The sequence below is a fragment of the Eleutherodactylus coqui genome, chromosome 2 (assembly GCF_035609145.1).
Source record: "Eleutherodactylus coqui strain aEleCoq1 chromosome 2, aEleCoq1.hap1, whole genome shotgun sequence".
NCBI classification, from domain to species: domain Eukaryota; kingdom Metazoa; phylum Chordata; class Amphibia; order Anura; family Eleutherodactylidae; genus Eleutherodactylus; species Eleutherodactylus coqui.
The window spans coordinates 205512210-205529831 of record NC_089838.1 but is presented as its reverse complement, the minus strand read 5'-3'; the positions used below and the strand labels follow the sequence as shown (position 1 = coordinate 205529831).

The 17622-nt window shown below is 41.2% G+C and overlaps 1 protein-coding gene across 2 annotated transcripts in view; it reads right to left on the bottom strand.

Annotated features, from left to right (window-relative positions):
- Positions 1–17622, bottom strand: part of DAPK2 (death associated protein kinase 2) — a 91685-nt gene that overhangs the window by 36373 nt on the left and 37690 nt on the right. For both annotated transcript variants that reach the window (XM_066592285.1, XM_066592286.1), the window contains exons 3-9: positions 16558–16779; positions 9049–9187; positions 8616–8745; positions 4224–4272; positions 3721–3747; positions 1644–1796; positions 67–112 (exon numbers count right to left, since the gene is read on the bottom strand). In XM_066592285.1, the coding sequence (XP_066448382.1) occupies positions 67–112; positions 1644–1796; positions 3721–3747; positions 4224–4272; positions 8616–8745; positions 9049–9187; positions 16558–16779 (766 nt within the window). The remainder of the gene's footprint in view (positions 1–66; positions 113–1643; positions 1797–3720; positions 3748–4223; positions 4273–8615; positions 8746–9048; positions 9188–16557; positions 16780–17622) is intronic.

Sequence of the window (17622 nt, the reverse complement as noted above, 5' to 3'; positions counted from 1 at the left end):
TACTAGACAGAATGTTACATGCTACACATCACTCTCATGCAAGGAGAAGAAGATTGTTGCACTCACTGTTATCCATGGGTGTGAAAGACCTTCCTGGATAGCAAGGCGCTTCCTGAAAATAGGGTTAATACAGATTGTAAGTGTTAACTGAATTAGACGAACCCTGCAGTTTAATATTAGACACTTTTTACCCACACTATTTGTCATGTAGAGTCCCTACATTTTTGATCCATCACTTAGCAACAGACATTGTGGTGCACAGGTGGAAATGACTGAATCTGAATGTTCCTGTACAGGTTTGCAGTGTCACTTGTGAATCAAAAGAAGGGCTGGTGGCATTAGGTATTGTCAATGGCACTACAAAAACAGGCACTGACAAGATGCCTGTGACCGGTTACAACCGTGAATTCAGAATATCTTTCCTCCAATCATCAGAGTCAGGCGTTCTAGTGATACCACTGATGGGATGAAGGATGCTCATTGACAGTGCTTTCCTCTTCCAGCGTGGCATATAACACATACCTATTACCACCGGTGTAACTATAGTGGATGCGGTTGCACCTGGGCCCAGGAGCCTTAGGGGGCCCATAAGGCCTCTCTTCCCCATATAGGGAGCCCAGTACTATGAATAAAGCATCATAGTTGGGGGCCCTGTTACAGGTTTTGCTTTGAGGCCCAGAAGCTTCAAGTTACACCTCTGTATTAAGGGGTTAAGAGAAGTTGGGTAGCCTCAAGTTAACTTTTGCACCCGGGCCCATGAGGCTTTAGCTACGCCCTCCTATTACATTATTAATTTTTTTTAAAAATGTGTTGATTCTGTAGGGACATTTTGTTCCCCATTGCTAAATTTGCCAGTCACTTATACAATGGGTCCTTTGATGGAAAAAGCTTACTGCATCACTTACATGGCTCAATACTGTGACGCATTTAATTATGTAGTGCAATATAATATATTACATATTGTATATATATTAATCCCTTACTACAAAACATCAAGCAGCCTGTCACTGTTGTGGATATGTGGTGGTCTCCCTGCAACCACAACATCAGGCGGATTAATGTGAAGCACATGATAATGTATATGATCTAGAACCACATTTCCCTATAATGGCTGTCACCTTTTAAGTGGCCTTCAGACATGAGTGAACACTGTACTTGGCTTTGATGCCCAGATTTTCTGCTTCCATAAATGGCAAGACAGTACTTACGATCTAGAACTATTACGAGAGGCACACGCTTTCACCCAAAGTAAACTGCTAATTAGCTGCGTGTTTATACTTTCCGTGTTTATTTGTTACATCTCCCTATTGTTCTCTCAGTCTTCTTAAGGAGAAACATAATTGAGTTTACAAGGCATGCTTTTCATGTGGTTTTTCTATTAATAAATTGTTATGAGTGCTAAATAGCTATTTCCTCCCCATGGATTTGCTTTTGCCCCCATCAATGATGAGTGTTGATAGATAGCGCACATTTAGTATTTTCCTTACTCTCTGTAGGCCTGAAAATGTCAAACACAACAACAACAAAGTTCATGAAGCTAAAATAAAATGTATTTATTAGGAAACCATGCAGTCAACCCCCATTTTCAAGTTCAGTTCACTAAAAAAAAACATAAGCGTGTTTTGTCATTGTTTACTTGTCACCTTGTGTCCTTTACAAGCAGCTTCCTGATGAAGTCTTTGGCCAAATCACTGGTGTGACTGAAGAATTCCTCATCAAACTCATAGTTAACTGCTGTAATGTTGGAAAGGGTCTCCTGTTTGTTCTCTCCCAAGAATGGAGATGCTCCACTTAACCTAAATAATAGAAAGATTATATTGAAGTTGGACAATAAATGGGCAGCGACTGAGTATATAAGAGACCAAAATGTCTCTGTCTATCTCATATCTATCTATTTATCTATCTCTCATATCTATCTATCTCTCATATTTATCTCTCTCTCATATCTATCTATCTATCTCTCTCTCTCATATCTATCTATCTATCTATCTATCTATCTCATATCTATCTATCTCTCATATCTATCTATCTATCTATCTATCTATCTATCTATCTCATATCTATCTAATTATCTATCTATCTATCTCATTATCTATCTATCTATCTATCTATCTATCCATCCATCCATCCATCCATCCATCTCCACAAACTTTGACTGTAAAAAAGGAAAGTATATGAAATTACAGAGTAAATCATGACCCTAGCCTGCAGCCTTGTACTTTGATATGGCTGTATTTTTCAAACGGAAGTAATCTTCACGTCTAAGGGCTTAGTCAGACGGGCGTTTTTTGCCGCGATTTGCGCATGCGTCCGGCGATTTTTTAAAACCATTGCTTCGCAATGGTATCGGACACATGAGCGCTTTTTATGCGCTCATCCGAAAAATTATAGAACAAAAAATCGCAGATCGTACCTATCTGCGATCTGCGATTTCTGTTCGCTTCTGTATATGCGCTCAATGGGGCCGGAGGCAGCAGCGCCGACCCCATTGAGAACATATAGAAGACAAATCATTCTTCTCTGCCACAGCTGTAACATTATTTTAGCATTAAGTGAAAAATAACCCATGTACAATTAAAGAATTTGAGACTTGTATTTGAAAGGATTTTGCTATGAGAACATAAATAACCCACTTCTATGTGTCAAAATGCTAACTAAATGTTTTGAGTCACATAAGGTAAATTTATTGGTCATGCGTTAGCTGTAAACTGGCACAACCTCAATGTTAGAATTACTTAATAAACTGATTTGCAGCATTGTGTCTTCGGCCTATAATCATTACAATAAATGAATCAGCATACTGAGCTGTCTTGGCAGAGTACCAACAGATAACTCAAGGCTAGACATTAAAGCAAAATTCCATAGAAACACCAACCAGTTACAGTTCTCACCAATTGCTTGCTTTACTTTCTGATCTGCTGCTAATTTGACACTAGTGGACGGTCCATTAGGTGCTTTCATATACCAGACAGTCCAGGATGCTCTGATTTGTACAAAGTCAGGAAGCAGAATTCACTAATCGTCTTTTGTTTCCTGTCTGCCCATAAGTTAAGGGTCTGAGAGCTCCCTGCTATATGTCACCAACAAGCTCCTGGTGACACTTGGACTTAGTTAAGAATATGTATCAGCGATGAAGCAACAATTAAGCCTTAACTGAGTGTTGGATTTCTTTCCAATCATGTGGGTCACCCCAATGTAGTTTCACCCAAAACTTTGATTTTACCACTTAATGTTTGGTTGATGTATATGATATTTACACGGGACGATTATCGTTCTAAATTCACTCAAACGATGTATTTTGAGTAATAATCGCTGCATGTAAATGCTACCATCGTTTGCCTTTTGGACGAACGATGATTTTATGTTGAGTTTAAAATCCATCGTTCGGCCAGGCAGCTGATATAGCAGGGACCGCACACTGTGATTTTCCACAGGAGCGCTAATAACATTGTTTTCAGCTGCAGTCCCATGGCAGAACAAAGAGGCTGTATGCAGATAACAGACCACCCACTGTTATCTGCATACAGTGAAGAGAGGCTCATTTACATGCAAATAAAGGTAATAAGCTACTAATGGGCATTAGTGCCTATTAGCAGCTTATGTAAAATGATCGCTCAAACCGTCATTCTCCTTATCTTTTGAACAAATTTTGAGCGATCATCTTTGTGTGTAAACGGGGCTTAAGTCTACAAACTAATCAAAATAAAGGTTGATACTCACAGTATATATGTGATCACACCAATGCTCCTAAAACACAGAAAGATTATCCTTAGTATTAAGGTTCAAAAAGTATTTTATTTTCCTTTATAGAAAAATTAACATTTCACGTCAATAATTACAATATTATCAACAAACTCTTTGGTCTAAAACAATAAATTGTCTTACATAAACCAGTCTCCTTTTCTTTTTATAGCTGGTATAATCAAATAGCCAAATAAACTCCTCTGTCTCCCGCCAACAAACAAATTAAAAATGATAGAAATATACAGGACTGGCCTATTCAAACACTAAATTTACCACTTCTACAAATATTATAAAACTAAAAAAGGAAAGGAACAGGAAAATAAAAAGAAAGAGTAGAAAGAAAAAGAAGCAGAAATAAGAATAAGGAACAGAAGGGGATGGGGAGGGGAGGATAGGGAAGGTTAATTATCCTTAGTATTAAAGGTCAAGGTACCTTCGGTGGTCTTTAATATATTTCTTGTTAAAAGAGAAAAACTCACCACATATCTACAGCCAGGCCTAGTGGTTCATAATTCACTATTTCAGGAGCTGAAATGTTAATTTTTACAAAGTTACATGCTGTCCACATTGAAAGAACAGTTGCTTCTAGACAAGCAGAAACACTGCTGCTGCTACCAGAAGACATCCTGTCCTACATGACAGAAATAAGCACTAAGTATATGAGTAGATTCTATTTTTCATTTTTAAGCACAGCTTGAAGAATGAAAGAGGTGATCTGATATGTTGCAATGGGTAACTGCTTCATTTCCTATCAGTACAATTCTTATTTACATGGCACCCTTGTCTCTGTCATTGCAGGTGCTGACTGTAAAAGTCATCTCAATTTTTGGGGGTTCAAACACAATGTGATGTATATTACGTAGAGATGAGCGAGCGTACTCGCTAAGGCAAACTACTCGAGCGAGTAGTGCCTTATGCGAGTACCTGCCTGCTCGTCTCTAAAGATTTGGGTGCTGGCGGGGACCGGCGGGGGAGAGCAGGGAGGAATGGGGGGGGAGATCTCTCTCTCCCTCTCTCCCCCCGCTCCCCCCTGCTCACTCCCGCAACTCACCGCTCTCCCCCACCAGCTCTCGAATCTTTAGACACGATGGGCAGGTACTCGCATAAGGCACTACTCGCTCGAGTAGTTTGCCTTAGTGAGTATGCTCGCTCATCTCTACTATTACTGTCTATTAGAAATGCAGATCCAGTCCAAAATGCAAAAGCTGGTCATTTTGAAATTGTCTGAGAACACAAAACAGTGTACAAACGATCATTTTAAGAAGCTTTTTCAAGAGTCCAGTCAAACAAATACTACAAAACCTGGTATAAACTTGGATCATTTTTAAGGACTTCTACAGTTTTAAAGATCTCATGCGCTTTACATTGCTGAGTGAATGCTACAGTTCCCCCCTTTTTTTCTTCTTCTCCCCCTCCTCTCATGTCTATCCTCCCATTGTGTCGGTGTATTTGTCTCTGTTTAAATGATTTTTATGATCTTACCATGGAATGGTGGAGTTTATGCCATATGATTATATTTTATCAGTTCGTGCGACCTTTGGTTATGACTCACGTTATCTTCACATATTTGACATCTGAAATGTTATCATCTTAGAACTCTTGTTTTCTTGCAATAAAAATGATTAAACCAAAAGAAGGTTTTTAAGACTGTAATATTGATTTCCAGTCCCAATTACAAAGGCAAGGCCATCAAGATTTGATCGTAGGAGTCTGAGCAATCAGCTGAAAGAAGGGTTAATAGTCCTTTAACAAGGGCTAAATTCTCAATTTAGCCCTTGTTAAAGGACAAAATTCTAATTGAATAAGTGCAGACCTATTGAACCTACTGAATAACAAGTGTTTGAGATAGGCAGAGCTTAGTGTAAAAATGGGCAGGGTGTAGTGGGTACTGAGGTGGGTCACATGTAAATGTATCATGTAATCAAGTTTAATCCATAAGGGCTTAGTCACAGGGGCGCCGATGCGCCCGTGTGACTGAGCCCTTACTGCAGGAAGAAGACGGCTGCACTTCAGAACGAACGACTCCCCGCACCACCAAAGAAAGAACACATGACCAGCAATGAAGACGGTCACATGTTCTTTCTTCCGGCGCTACAGAGAGACGTCCGTCCTGAAGTGCGTCCGTCTTCTCCCTGCAGTAACACGGGTGCCGATGCACCCGTGTGACTAAGCCTTTAGTGGCATTAGTGTGTGGTATGTCTGCATTGTGTGCGTGTTGTGGTCAGTCTTTGTCTAGGCTGTGAGTGGCCTCTGCAGTATACATTTAATTTCCAAATGACATGTAGGATATTGTATCTAGTATGTGAATGGCTTGAATAGTGTGTGCGGTAAGTATCTAGTGAGTGCATATTGAATGTGTATTTGTACAATTCCCATAGACTCCTATGTGGACTTTGGTGCGCAAATACGCAGGAAAATAGAGCAGGTCATATTTTTTTCCATGCACCAGAAATGTGTGCAGAAAACACGAATCCATTGACAATACTGGTTTCTAGTCTCTGCACATTTTTCTTTGTAAAAACATGCACAAATATAGTCATCTGAAGAAGCCCTTAGTGCCATGTGAGGTATGCGATTAGTGTTTGAGTGGAATATCTAGTATGTGTATAATGTGTTACTGGTGTGGGCAGTATGTATAGTGTATAAATGGCGTGTACGTGGTATGTGTCCAATGTGTAAGTGGTACATGCAGTGTGTCTTGTTTGTGGCATGTATTAAGTGGCATGTTTGGAGTGGGGTAATGGCAATATGTTATAAGTACCCTATTAGTGTAACTGAATGTTCCTGTGCTGGAGCTCCTGGCAGTGGTTGTGCCATATAAAATCATTCTTTCATAATGACGTGATGTGAACAATATCAGTATTCTTATACTGCTTGCATTGCTTTTAATGGTATATTATGATGTTTGTGCATTATGAGGTTCTTCAGCAGCTGATGTCCTGCGGCAGCTGAGATGAGTATAAAGATGTTCTGCTACAGCGGAGATGAGTATAAAGATGTTCTGCTGCAGCTAAGAGAAGTATTACAGGGAATCTGTCAGGAGTTTTATGCTGCCCAAATTACTTGCAGCATAAAACTAGAACAGGCGCACACATTGCAGGCACTTATTTTACTATGAAATGTGGTGGCATTTGAGAGCGCTTTAAGAGCAGCCAGGAACAGGGAGCTCAGCTAGATTGACAGGTCTCTTCCTGTACACAAGTAGGAATATATTTGTCAATCTAGCCAATCCAAGCAGGAAGCAGCCGTTAGGGTGCCACCACTCTTCTCCCAGTTGGGTTTTTAAAGCATGTTTTATCTGAAACACCGCAGTGTTACAAGACGACGTATAGTTCTCTGCAAAATTCCTGGATTTTATGCCACTTATTATTCGCGCAGCATAAGACTTCTTTTCTTGATAGGCTCCCTTTAAATTGAGAGTAGTGAGCTTTCTTTATGAACGAAAGAAGGGCAGGGGGTTGGGAAGAGAGTTGTTTTATGGTCCTCTCGTTGCCCAAATTCCCTAGAAACTACCCTGGTGGCTGGACCTGGTACTGCAGCTCACAGCTGGCCAATCCTATTCAAATGAAACATGGTCTTTATAAGGATAGGTTTCGGCTATAAAATAAAAAACTAGCTAAAACTGCAGTGTGAAAACAGTTATGTTGTGAATTACCCCCTTAAAAGTTAACCCCTTCCCCCCAGCATATTAACATGTATTTCTTAACCATGTATTTTGAGTTGGACTTTTAAAAACCCATTGCAACTGAAAGATAGGCAGCTTACCACCCCAGTATAACTACAGTGATATGGATCACCCCTAGCAAAATATGTTCTTTCATGGGAGAAATAATCTCTGTGCATGACAGAATATTTATTTGTGTTGTTTACACAATGTAATAGAAGTTTTTTCTTTACACTTTTTCTGATTATAATCCAATCCTGTTTTTGGTTAAAAAAGGCATCCATAATGACACTGAACTGTGCTGTACAAGGCCTAGGTGTCAATGCAACAATCTTGTTCAACCAAACAAATCTTTTTCCGTACTAATGCAATTAGAGGGCATTTACAGCTGTAACGTTTTGCAGTAACTTAATGATTCCCATGACAGACATTTATGGCTTATCCATGGACTGATGTGTCCATCCAGCAGGTAGATAAGAACAGCCGCTTCTAGACTGCTCCTAAAATCAGTGGATGCAGAGCATTGCATCACTCGTAAATTTAGAATGTAAGCACCTGTCCTTCCTGCAAACATATGTACAGGTATGTGATCATGAAGTAAAAGACAGTCTATGGGGCAGCACTTGTAATAACTTAAAGGGGTTGTCCCGCGCCGAAACGGTTGTTTTTTTTTCCAACCCCCCCCCTGTTCGGCGCGAGACAACCCCGATGCAGGGACGTAAAAAAAAAACCGCTCAGCGCTTACCTTAATCCCCGCGCTCCGGTGACTTCTATACTTACCGGTGAAGATGGCCGCCGGGATCCTCTTCCTCCGTGGACCGCAGCTCTTCTGTGCGGTCCATTGCCGATTCCAGCCTCCTGATTGGCTGGAATCGGCACGTGACGGGGCGGAGCTACACGGAGCTACACGGAGCCCCATTGAAGAAAGCAGAAGACCCGGACTGCGCAAGCGCGTCTAATTTGGCCATTCGACCATTTTAGACGGCGAAAATTAGGCGGGCTCCATGGAGACGAGGACGCCAGCAGCGGAGCAGGTAAGTGAAAAACTTTTTATAACTTCTGTATGGCTCATAATTAATGCACAATGTACATTACAAAGTGCATTATTATGGCCATACAGAAGTGTATAAACCCACTTGCTGCCGCGGGACAACCCCTTTAAATGCAACCGGAATAGACAAAAAATATTATACTCAACCCTACATACCTACAAATTCTGGTGTGCCAAAAATATTCTTGAACTCCACCCCGTCTTCAATTTTATGTGCCAATCCGAAGTCAATTAGCTTTATGTGGGGCACAGCAATTGTTTTATCCAACAGCATAATATTTTCTGGCTGAAAAAGAACATAATTAGACAAGATTTACAATTAATAGACAATTTGCTAACATTGCTCATGTTGTGCACTTTGGTGCAAAGAATCCTAACAGAGCTGGAAACAAAAACACCAAGGCTTCCAAGGCCGGATTCCGCTGCGGGATTCCACATGCAGAATCTGGCCTGCCCGTGTGCATGCGGTCTTAGCGCAAAAAAATGTATCCAATAACTGCCCTGTGCAAACAAGAACTAAATGATCTTACTGAAATGGTGAAGTTCAAAAGTAACTTCAGAAAATATAATAGTCAGTAGATGTTTTTACCTTTAGGTCAAAGTGTGCAATCTTACGGGTGTGCAGGTAATTCACGCCTTCTAATATTTGTTTGATAAACCTGGTAGCCTCTTCTTCACTCAATGATTCTTTCTGAGCCAGGAAATCAAAGAGTTCTCCTCCTGAAACACTAATCCACAAAGAAGACAAAATTATTTTGATGATGTCCACAGACCAGTGCAAGAAACAGAAGAGCATGAATATAAGTACCGGTATACACTCCGGTTTGTATTATAATTCAGTGTGCAAGCTCTCCTTGTCACAGAAGAAGGTAACAAAGACAAATTCACACTCGGCGGTGACAGTGATGCATTAAAGCTGCATCTCTACTTCCCCTCACTGAAAGCATAGAAAAATGTAAACATAAAAAAAAACATGCATTTTTTTAATGTAGCTTTTCCATGATTGCATTTTTCTTTTAGTAAAGTAGTTTTCTTAAAAGGAAGCTGTCACCACTTCCCATGTTTGTGTTTTGGTATGCATTATTCTTCACATTATTCTACCAATTTCAGAGCATGTTTTCTTAGTACTCTATGTTGTGTTGTTCCTTTATTATTCTTTTATTCTTCCTAAAAAGTTATGAATAAATTGACAACTGGGTGTTAACATTTAGGGAAGGGGAGGGGAGGAACTTAAAACAGTGTGACAATGTCCAATTAGTGTTGACAGTACCAGACTGTAGGGATGCAGCACTTTCACAAAATGAATGGTAACACCCAGTTGTCTACTAATTCATAAATATTCAGGAGGAATAACAGAGCAACTGCAAACCGTGAAATGGTGAGTGAAGATGCTCCAGAATTGTTATTTCATGCAGAAGAGAAGTATTACTAAAGAATTATTGACTAAAACAGGCATTTCAAGAGTGGTAACAGGTGTTAAATGTTTCTAGAATGGCATGAGTTAGAAACTACAATCCTAGTACTACTTGTACAAGTCAATAGTAAAATATGCCACATACGGATATAGATTAATGCAGTTTGATATGTAACATATCCTGTTGTAAGTACAACATACAGCGACGCTTAAAATTCTGTTAACAGTTCAGAATTTTGTTATAATTCTGCTTACATATGACCTAAAACTTTATCAGATTTTCACACAAGGCTAAAAAGTAGATAAAGAGAACCAAATCAACTAAAAGAGTCAAAAGTATTAGACTTTTACATTTATTGAGGAAAATGATCCCATCTCACATGTCTGTAAGTGGCAAAAGTACTCGTATGTGAATAGGGCTCATGTCCATGGGTGTGTTTTAATCACGCATTACGTACGCAATGTACAGCCAAGTGACACGCGGTGAATGGAGTCAATGAAAGTAAACGAACTTTCAATGATCAATTCACATGAGCGTGTAGACACTGCGTGTAGATACGCTCGGGAAATAGAGCGTAGTATGCTCTATTTCTCGGCACACCATGAGTTCACCATCAGGAGGACACTGAATAACAATGGTGTGCATGGCAGGATTGCAACGAGAAAGTTACTGCTCTCCAAAAAGAACATTGCTGCCAATCTGTAGTTCGCTAAAGATCAGATCGACAAGATAGAAGGTTACTGGAACAGTGTTATATTTGGAAAAGGAGAAACACTGCGTTACAGCATAAAAATCTCATACAATCCGTGAAACACAGTGGTTGTTGTATTCTGGTTTCGGCCTGTTTTGGGCCAGGACAGCTTGTCATCATTGATGGAACAATGAATTCTGGGTTATACCAACCAATTCTAAGGGAAAATGTCAGGACATCTGTCGGTGAGCTGAATCTCCAGAGAACATGGGTCATGCAGCAGGACAACAACCCCAAACACACAAGTTGTTTAACAAAAGTATGGTTAAAGAAGAATAAAGTTAAAGTTTTGGAATGACCAATTTAAAAGTCCTGACCTATAGAAATATTGTGAAAGGACCTGAAGCGAGCAGTTCATGTTAGGAAACCCAAAAACATATGCAGGACTAATCAGGATTTACAGGAATCTTTTAGATGTAGTTATTGCTGAACACCGGGGTCACAACAGATACTGAAATCGAAGGTTCACATACATTTGCTAGACATGTGATATTGAATCATTTTCCTTAATAAATAAATTACCACATCAAAAAATCTTGACCTCATTGTTCCTTTTGATTATCTTTTTAGACTTTTAGGACTTGTGTGAACATCTAATGTAGTTTTAGGTCAAATAGAAGCAGAAATATGGAAAATTCTGAAGGGTTCACAAACTTTCAAGCACCACTGTAAGTTAATTTACATAGTTCTATCACTTATGTTTATTTATATTTGGTCAAAAAGACTGTTTCCACCCTCTGGAAAGATAACAGACCATCAAGAAGAAATACCTGTAAACTCTTAGACCAAATTCAGAACAGCGTCTAAAATGTGTCTGTGTTATGTCCGCAAAAAAAACTGACTTTTATTCATCCGAGTGCACTTTAGTATGTTATCTGTACGCTGCCTGGGTTTTTTTTCTGCATCCTCATTAACTTGAATGGGACAGTCTTGCCCACAGATTGTATCAGAATAGTGCATACTGTAGTTTTTTCCACGCAATCCACATGCCCATGTAAAAACATTAATGTGTGAATTGGCATATTAACTAGTATGGTTCCGTGTGCTGTCAGAGTCTACTCAGTTGTACACTTGGACAGCACACAGACTCCAACTACGCTCGTGTGAATTAGCCCCTAGTCAAGAACATAGCCTCTTTTGTACATATAGTATACAAAAACTAGAGATGCCAGAATGAATTGGATAAGAACAGGGTGTTTCTCTTCTCTTTTAAACTTTCCCTTTCTTTCTGTTGCCAAAAACCTTTAGTTACCATACTAGCGAGGTGCGCTAACTCTCCTGACACTAAACTTCACTTGGCACCATGCAGCCGAACTACCTATTGTACTCACTAAATACATGTATTGAATCTTGTCTTCTACTATCTGTTATCTGATTAAAAAACAGTTGATACATTGATATCCACTAGGATCTGTTACGTAGAAAGAAAATAAGTGTAAACCTGGCCTAATGAGGCCCATAATATAGGATTTTTGGATGAGGCCCATAATATGTTTTTTTGGAGGGTCAATTTGTTTAAACAGGATGTGTCCTCACTCCAGACTTCACTCTTGTCGTAAATACTTGTATCTCCCATGAAACAATTCTGGAGCATATTTTTTAGAACTTTGTTTTGTGCCATTCCTCTGTTATTCCTCCCAGACATTTATGAATAGATTGACAACTAGGTGTTACCATTCCTCTTGACATAGACCTGTGACCCTACACAATCATATATACTCAGCACTGATTGGACATTGTCAAAATGTGTAGGGACACAACACCAAATGGTAACACCCAGATGTCAATTTATTTATAATATTCTAGGAGGGATTGCTACAGTATATTATGGGGAATAGCTTTGTTGTAAGTATTTACTAAAAAAGAAGTGTCAGGAGAGCTGACAGATCCTCTTTAAAGAAACGAACACGTCATGTGGAGAGGAAGTAAAGAACATGCAATATCTGTCTGGGGAACCGCAGACTACATATAGAGCGTCTGTTAATATCAGCCACACTTTACACAGGAACCTAGGTGACTGGCTCATCTAAACTACAGAAACAATGTGCTCATCCATTACTTTACAGCCCCTTACATGCATAAGATATTGTAGAAAATAGTATTTAAAAGGGAACTTGTCATTGGGTTCATGCTGCTTGAACAACGGGCGGCATGAACTTGGGACAGATGTGTACAGGGCACCCATGTAAATATTATTCTGAAACACTGCTGCAATCCAGAATACACACTTTGAAGTTTGCCTGTTTGACTGAAGAACTTGGCTCTGGAGTGACAGAGGCTATCCCCGCCTGCAGCATGCTGACAGTTCTCTATACACGAGCAGGGAGAGGAGCTGTCAGTCTATATACGCTGCGGGCACAAAGAGCCTGGTGCAGCCTGCCTTTTTGACTCAAGAGCGGCATTCTTGAGTCAAGGCAAACTTCAAAGTGTGTTTATTGTGAAGTGCGGCAGCGTTTCGGGAATAACACAAGGCAGCAACTGTGCGTATCTGTCCCGAGTTCACGCTGCTCGTGGTTCAGGCTGCATGTACCTGGTGACAGGTTCCCTTTAAATAATAAAGCTAAGTCACCAGGCAAACTTCAGAATGTACAAGTGGACATTAGATGCCTTGCAGACCTGGGTGTGGATGGATGGGAATGATTTGTAAATAAAATGTTTTCAGATGCTCTGAAGTGCGATCACACCAGTCAATATGTGAGGTGTCATCCTCAGAAATAATACTTAGATTCTTGCTATTATTTATGTGTATTATACTTAGTCTTATGTGTGCTTTGAACGCATTAAGGCCACCTGCACACGGGCGGGTCGGACCCTGGATGCGGAATTCCCGCAGCAGAGTTCGAACCACTGCCCAACCGGTGACCCCACCACACCTGTCCGCTTGTCTTCTCCTCTGCTGCGAATGTGCTGACCGGAGTGCAGACACATGCGCAGTACAGAGGACGCCGCGCCGTCACTATGGCGATGACATGGTTCTCGCGACCATTCTGCAATGATGATTGCAAAATGGCCGAGGGATGGACAGCTTCTATTGACTTCAATAAAGGAGCCAGCCACGCGTAGCCCGCACAAAATCGCAGCATGCTGCGATTTCTCCCCTGCAAGGGGAAAATCGCAATCGTTTTCCGCTCGTGGGCAAGAAATTGTGTATTCTCATTGCATGCTATGGGCTGGATTTGCTGCAGAATCTGGAGGCGGAATCTGGCTCTGGATTTTGCAATGCAAATCCGCCCGTGTGCAGGAGGCCTAAAGGGGGTGTTCTGGTTATTTATATTTTAAAATTTCCATTATGTACTAAAATACAGATAATAAAATCACTTTTACACTTTTACATGACGGTATCACATCTGAGTACACTTAGTGAAAGCCGCGTATATAAGTTATTGATGTGAACACTCAGTGGAATATATACAGGAAGTGCAAGGGAGTGTATTAGAAGTGGTGTGCTCATGGGAATTGTATTTTTGTGTGCTTAGCTTCCAGTAGTTCCTCGTCTGCTTTTTACTTCTTCTCACTAACGACAAGAATGTGGGATGAATGAAAGGCTTATTTGGAAGTTTGGTTTATGTTATAAAAATAATGTTTCTTTTACTACTGAGTTCTTATCAAGTTGCTTAAAAATGGAGAAATCCTTTTAAGTAAATGTTGAGACCACAGCCCTCCATTACCAATTGCAATAACTGGATATTGAGAGAAGCCTCACTGCTACATAATATATTTGCTAATTGATCAGATTTAGCAGTTTACAGTAGTTATACACCAAAAATAATGGTAAAAGTTCAACAGGCACCTCCTCCACCGGTCAACAGACCCCTTTCTGAATGTTACTAAGTAGAAGAGTTCACATATTAGGATGAGAAGGAAGTTGTAGGAAGGAAGAGATGTTTCATTTCCTCCTGGAATATGAGTTGTCCAGATTTTCCTGTGTCTACATTTGATGCTTCCGTCATTTGAACATTAATATTCCTTATGTTGTCAAGTTTTGTTTTCCTAGAATTCTTATCATATTACAAAACTTAATGACTTCAATTATTTTATAACTAAACATCATTAATCCTTTATGAAACTGACCCATTACCAGCCCAATTATATTTACTGACTATTAGAGATGAGCGAGCACCAAAATGCTCGGGTGCTCGTTACTCGGGACGAACTTTTCGCGATGCTCGAGGGTTCGTTTCGAGTAACGAACCCCATTGAAGTCAATGGGCGACTTGAGCATTTTTGTATATCGCCGATGCTCGCTAAGGTTTTCATTTGTGAAAATCTGGGCAATTCAAGAAAGTGATGGGAACGACACAGCATCGGATAGGGCAGGCGAGGGGCTACATGTTGAGCTGCATCTCAAGTTCCCAGGTCCCACTATTAAGCCACAATAGCGGCAAGAGTGCCACCCCCCCCCCCCCCCCCGCACTGTCAGCATAAAGATCGCTCTCCTCTGCCATAGCTGTAACAGCTGTGGCAGAGAAGAACGATGTTAGCCCATTGAATTCAATGGAGCCGGCAATACAGCAGGTTCCACTGAAAGCAATGGGCTGCCGGCGTGCGCGGGACGAATTGTCGGGAAGGGCTTAAATATATAAGCCCTTCCCTGCAATTCATCCAGAAATGTGTAAAAATAAAAATATATACCATATATACCGGCGTATAAGGCGATGGGGCGTATAAGACGACCCCCCAACTGTGACCTTATACGCCGAGAATACAGCGGAGCAAAGAATAAAAATCATTACTCACCTCCCCCGGCATTCTGCGGCGCTGCTGCAGGATGTCGCTCCCTCCTGGTCCCCGGCAGAGCATTGCTTTCTGGATGCAGGGCTTGAAATCCCCGCCTCTAGAAAACACACGTGCCTTCAGCCAATCACAGCCAATGACAATGATGTCATTGAATGGCTGTGATTGGCTGACGGCGTGTGTTAGCTAATCACAGTAGCTTTCTGGAGGTGGGGATTTCAAGCCCTGCGTCCAGAAAGCAATGCTCTGCCAGGGACCAGGAGGGAGCGACATCCTGCAGCAGCGCCGCAGAACGCCGGGGGAGGTGAGTAATGATTTTTATTCTTTGCTCCGCTGTATTCCCGGCGTATAAGGTGACAGTTGGGGGGTCGTCTTATACGCCCCATCGCCTTATACGCCGGTATATACGGTATATATTTTTATTGTAACACATTTCTGGATGAATTGCAGGGAAGGGCTTATATATTTAAGCCCTTCCCGACAATTCATCCCGCGATCGCCGGCAGCCCATTGCTTTCAGTGGAACCTGCTGTATTGCCGGCTCCATTGAATTCAATGGGCAAACATCGTTCTTCTCTGCCACAGCTGTTACAGCTGTGGCAGAGAAGAAGGATTTGTCTTCTATATGTTCTCAATGGGGTTGGCGCTGCTGCCGCCGGCCCCATTGAGCGCATATAGAGAAGAGAACAGGAATCGCAGATCGCACCTATGTGCAATCTGCGATTTCTATGGCCTAAGAAGGACCGTTGGGGTTCTTGAAGCCTAAAATCACTCCTAACGCTCTCCCTATAGCAGCTCCGGCATCAACAGCACTTTCCCTGAACTATGTCATAATGCATCTGTGGCGAGCCGCGGGCGGGCAGATTTTAATACTCGGGTGACACCTAATCTCGCCAGCCACTCACTGCAGGGGGGTGGTATAGGGCTTGAACGTTGCAGGGGGAAGTTGTAATGCCTTCCCTGTCTTTCTATTGGTCAGAAAAGTGCGCAAATTTCTCAGGGAAGAAAATGAAAGTAACTCGAACATCGCGTGGTACTCGTCACGAGTAACGAGCATCTCGAACACGCTAATACTCGAACGAGTATCAAGCTCGGACGAGTATGCTCGCTCATCTCTACTGTCTATAAGACTATTTAGTAAATCAATCACATTTTCAATGTAGCGAAAAGATTTTAATGGCTAGCGTTAGGGACTCACAGTTCCAGGATGAGGACCACATCAGTCTTGTTCTCATACACATCCTGCAGGGTGATGATGTTAGGATGCTGAATATCCCGTAGGATGTTCACCTCACGTTCTATCTCCTCTCGTGTCACTCCTCTACGACTGGCACGACTTTGTCTCTTCTTGATAAATTTGGCAGCATAATCTGTCCCGGTCTTTTTCTCTTTGCATTTTTTAACAATGGCGAACTGTCCACTGAAGAAAAGAAGAGTGATTGTTGAGAACGACAAAGAATCGGCACCCACAGGCTCAAGAAAAAGGCATTTATGCTTTACATAAAGGACAAGGAAACCTGGTTTTCAAAAGGCCACTTAAAATGGCCATTATATATTAGAGGGAACAAGTTTTTTGTGAGTAATCCCACAGCATGAAACTGAAGCGCATGTAAAGAGCATTTGATATATTCTCTTGCTAAAATCGCCTATTTCTCTTAAAAGTCCTTTTATAGTAACACACTATATAATAATTGCGCACCTGGAGTTAACAGGGCAGTTCTGAAGCCTTCTTGAGTCATAGCTCTTACAATGCCCAAGTCACAGCTCTTACGATGCCCGATTCTTCTTGATTGACACCCCCCTGGGCATTTCACTTCAGCACTCGCAACATTGAAATCCTGCACATGCTCCGTTCTGACAAGTCCTCTGATGCAATGGAGCCACAAAAGACCCACTTGCAAGGCCTTGCAGTATCTGGCATGTACAAGATGCCAGGAGATGAACAGAGCATGCATGGGATTGAGCGCTGCTAATGCTGATGTCAAATGCCCAGAAGAATGTCAATCAAGGAGGACAGGGATGAGAAGGGCTGTGATTCCATGACTAGGGAAGGCTTCAGCTTCACAGTGGTGATTCCAGATATGCAATTAGCATATAATATACGCTGCCATAAAAGTACTTTTTGGGCACACTGAGAAATAAGTGATATTAATAAAGACATGTGTGCAATGCTTTTTACAATACTACAGTATTGTGCCGTGGGTTTAGTCACAAAAACACTGCTGAGAGGTTCTATTTAAAGTGACCCTCCAGATTCAGGACA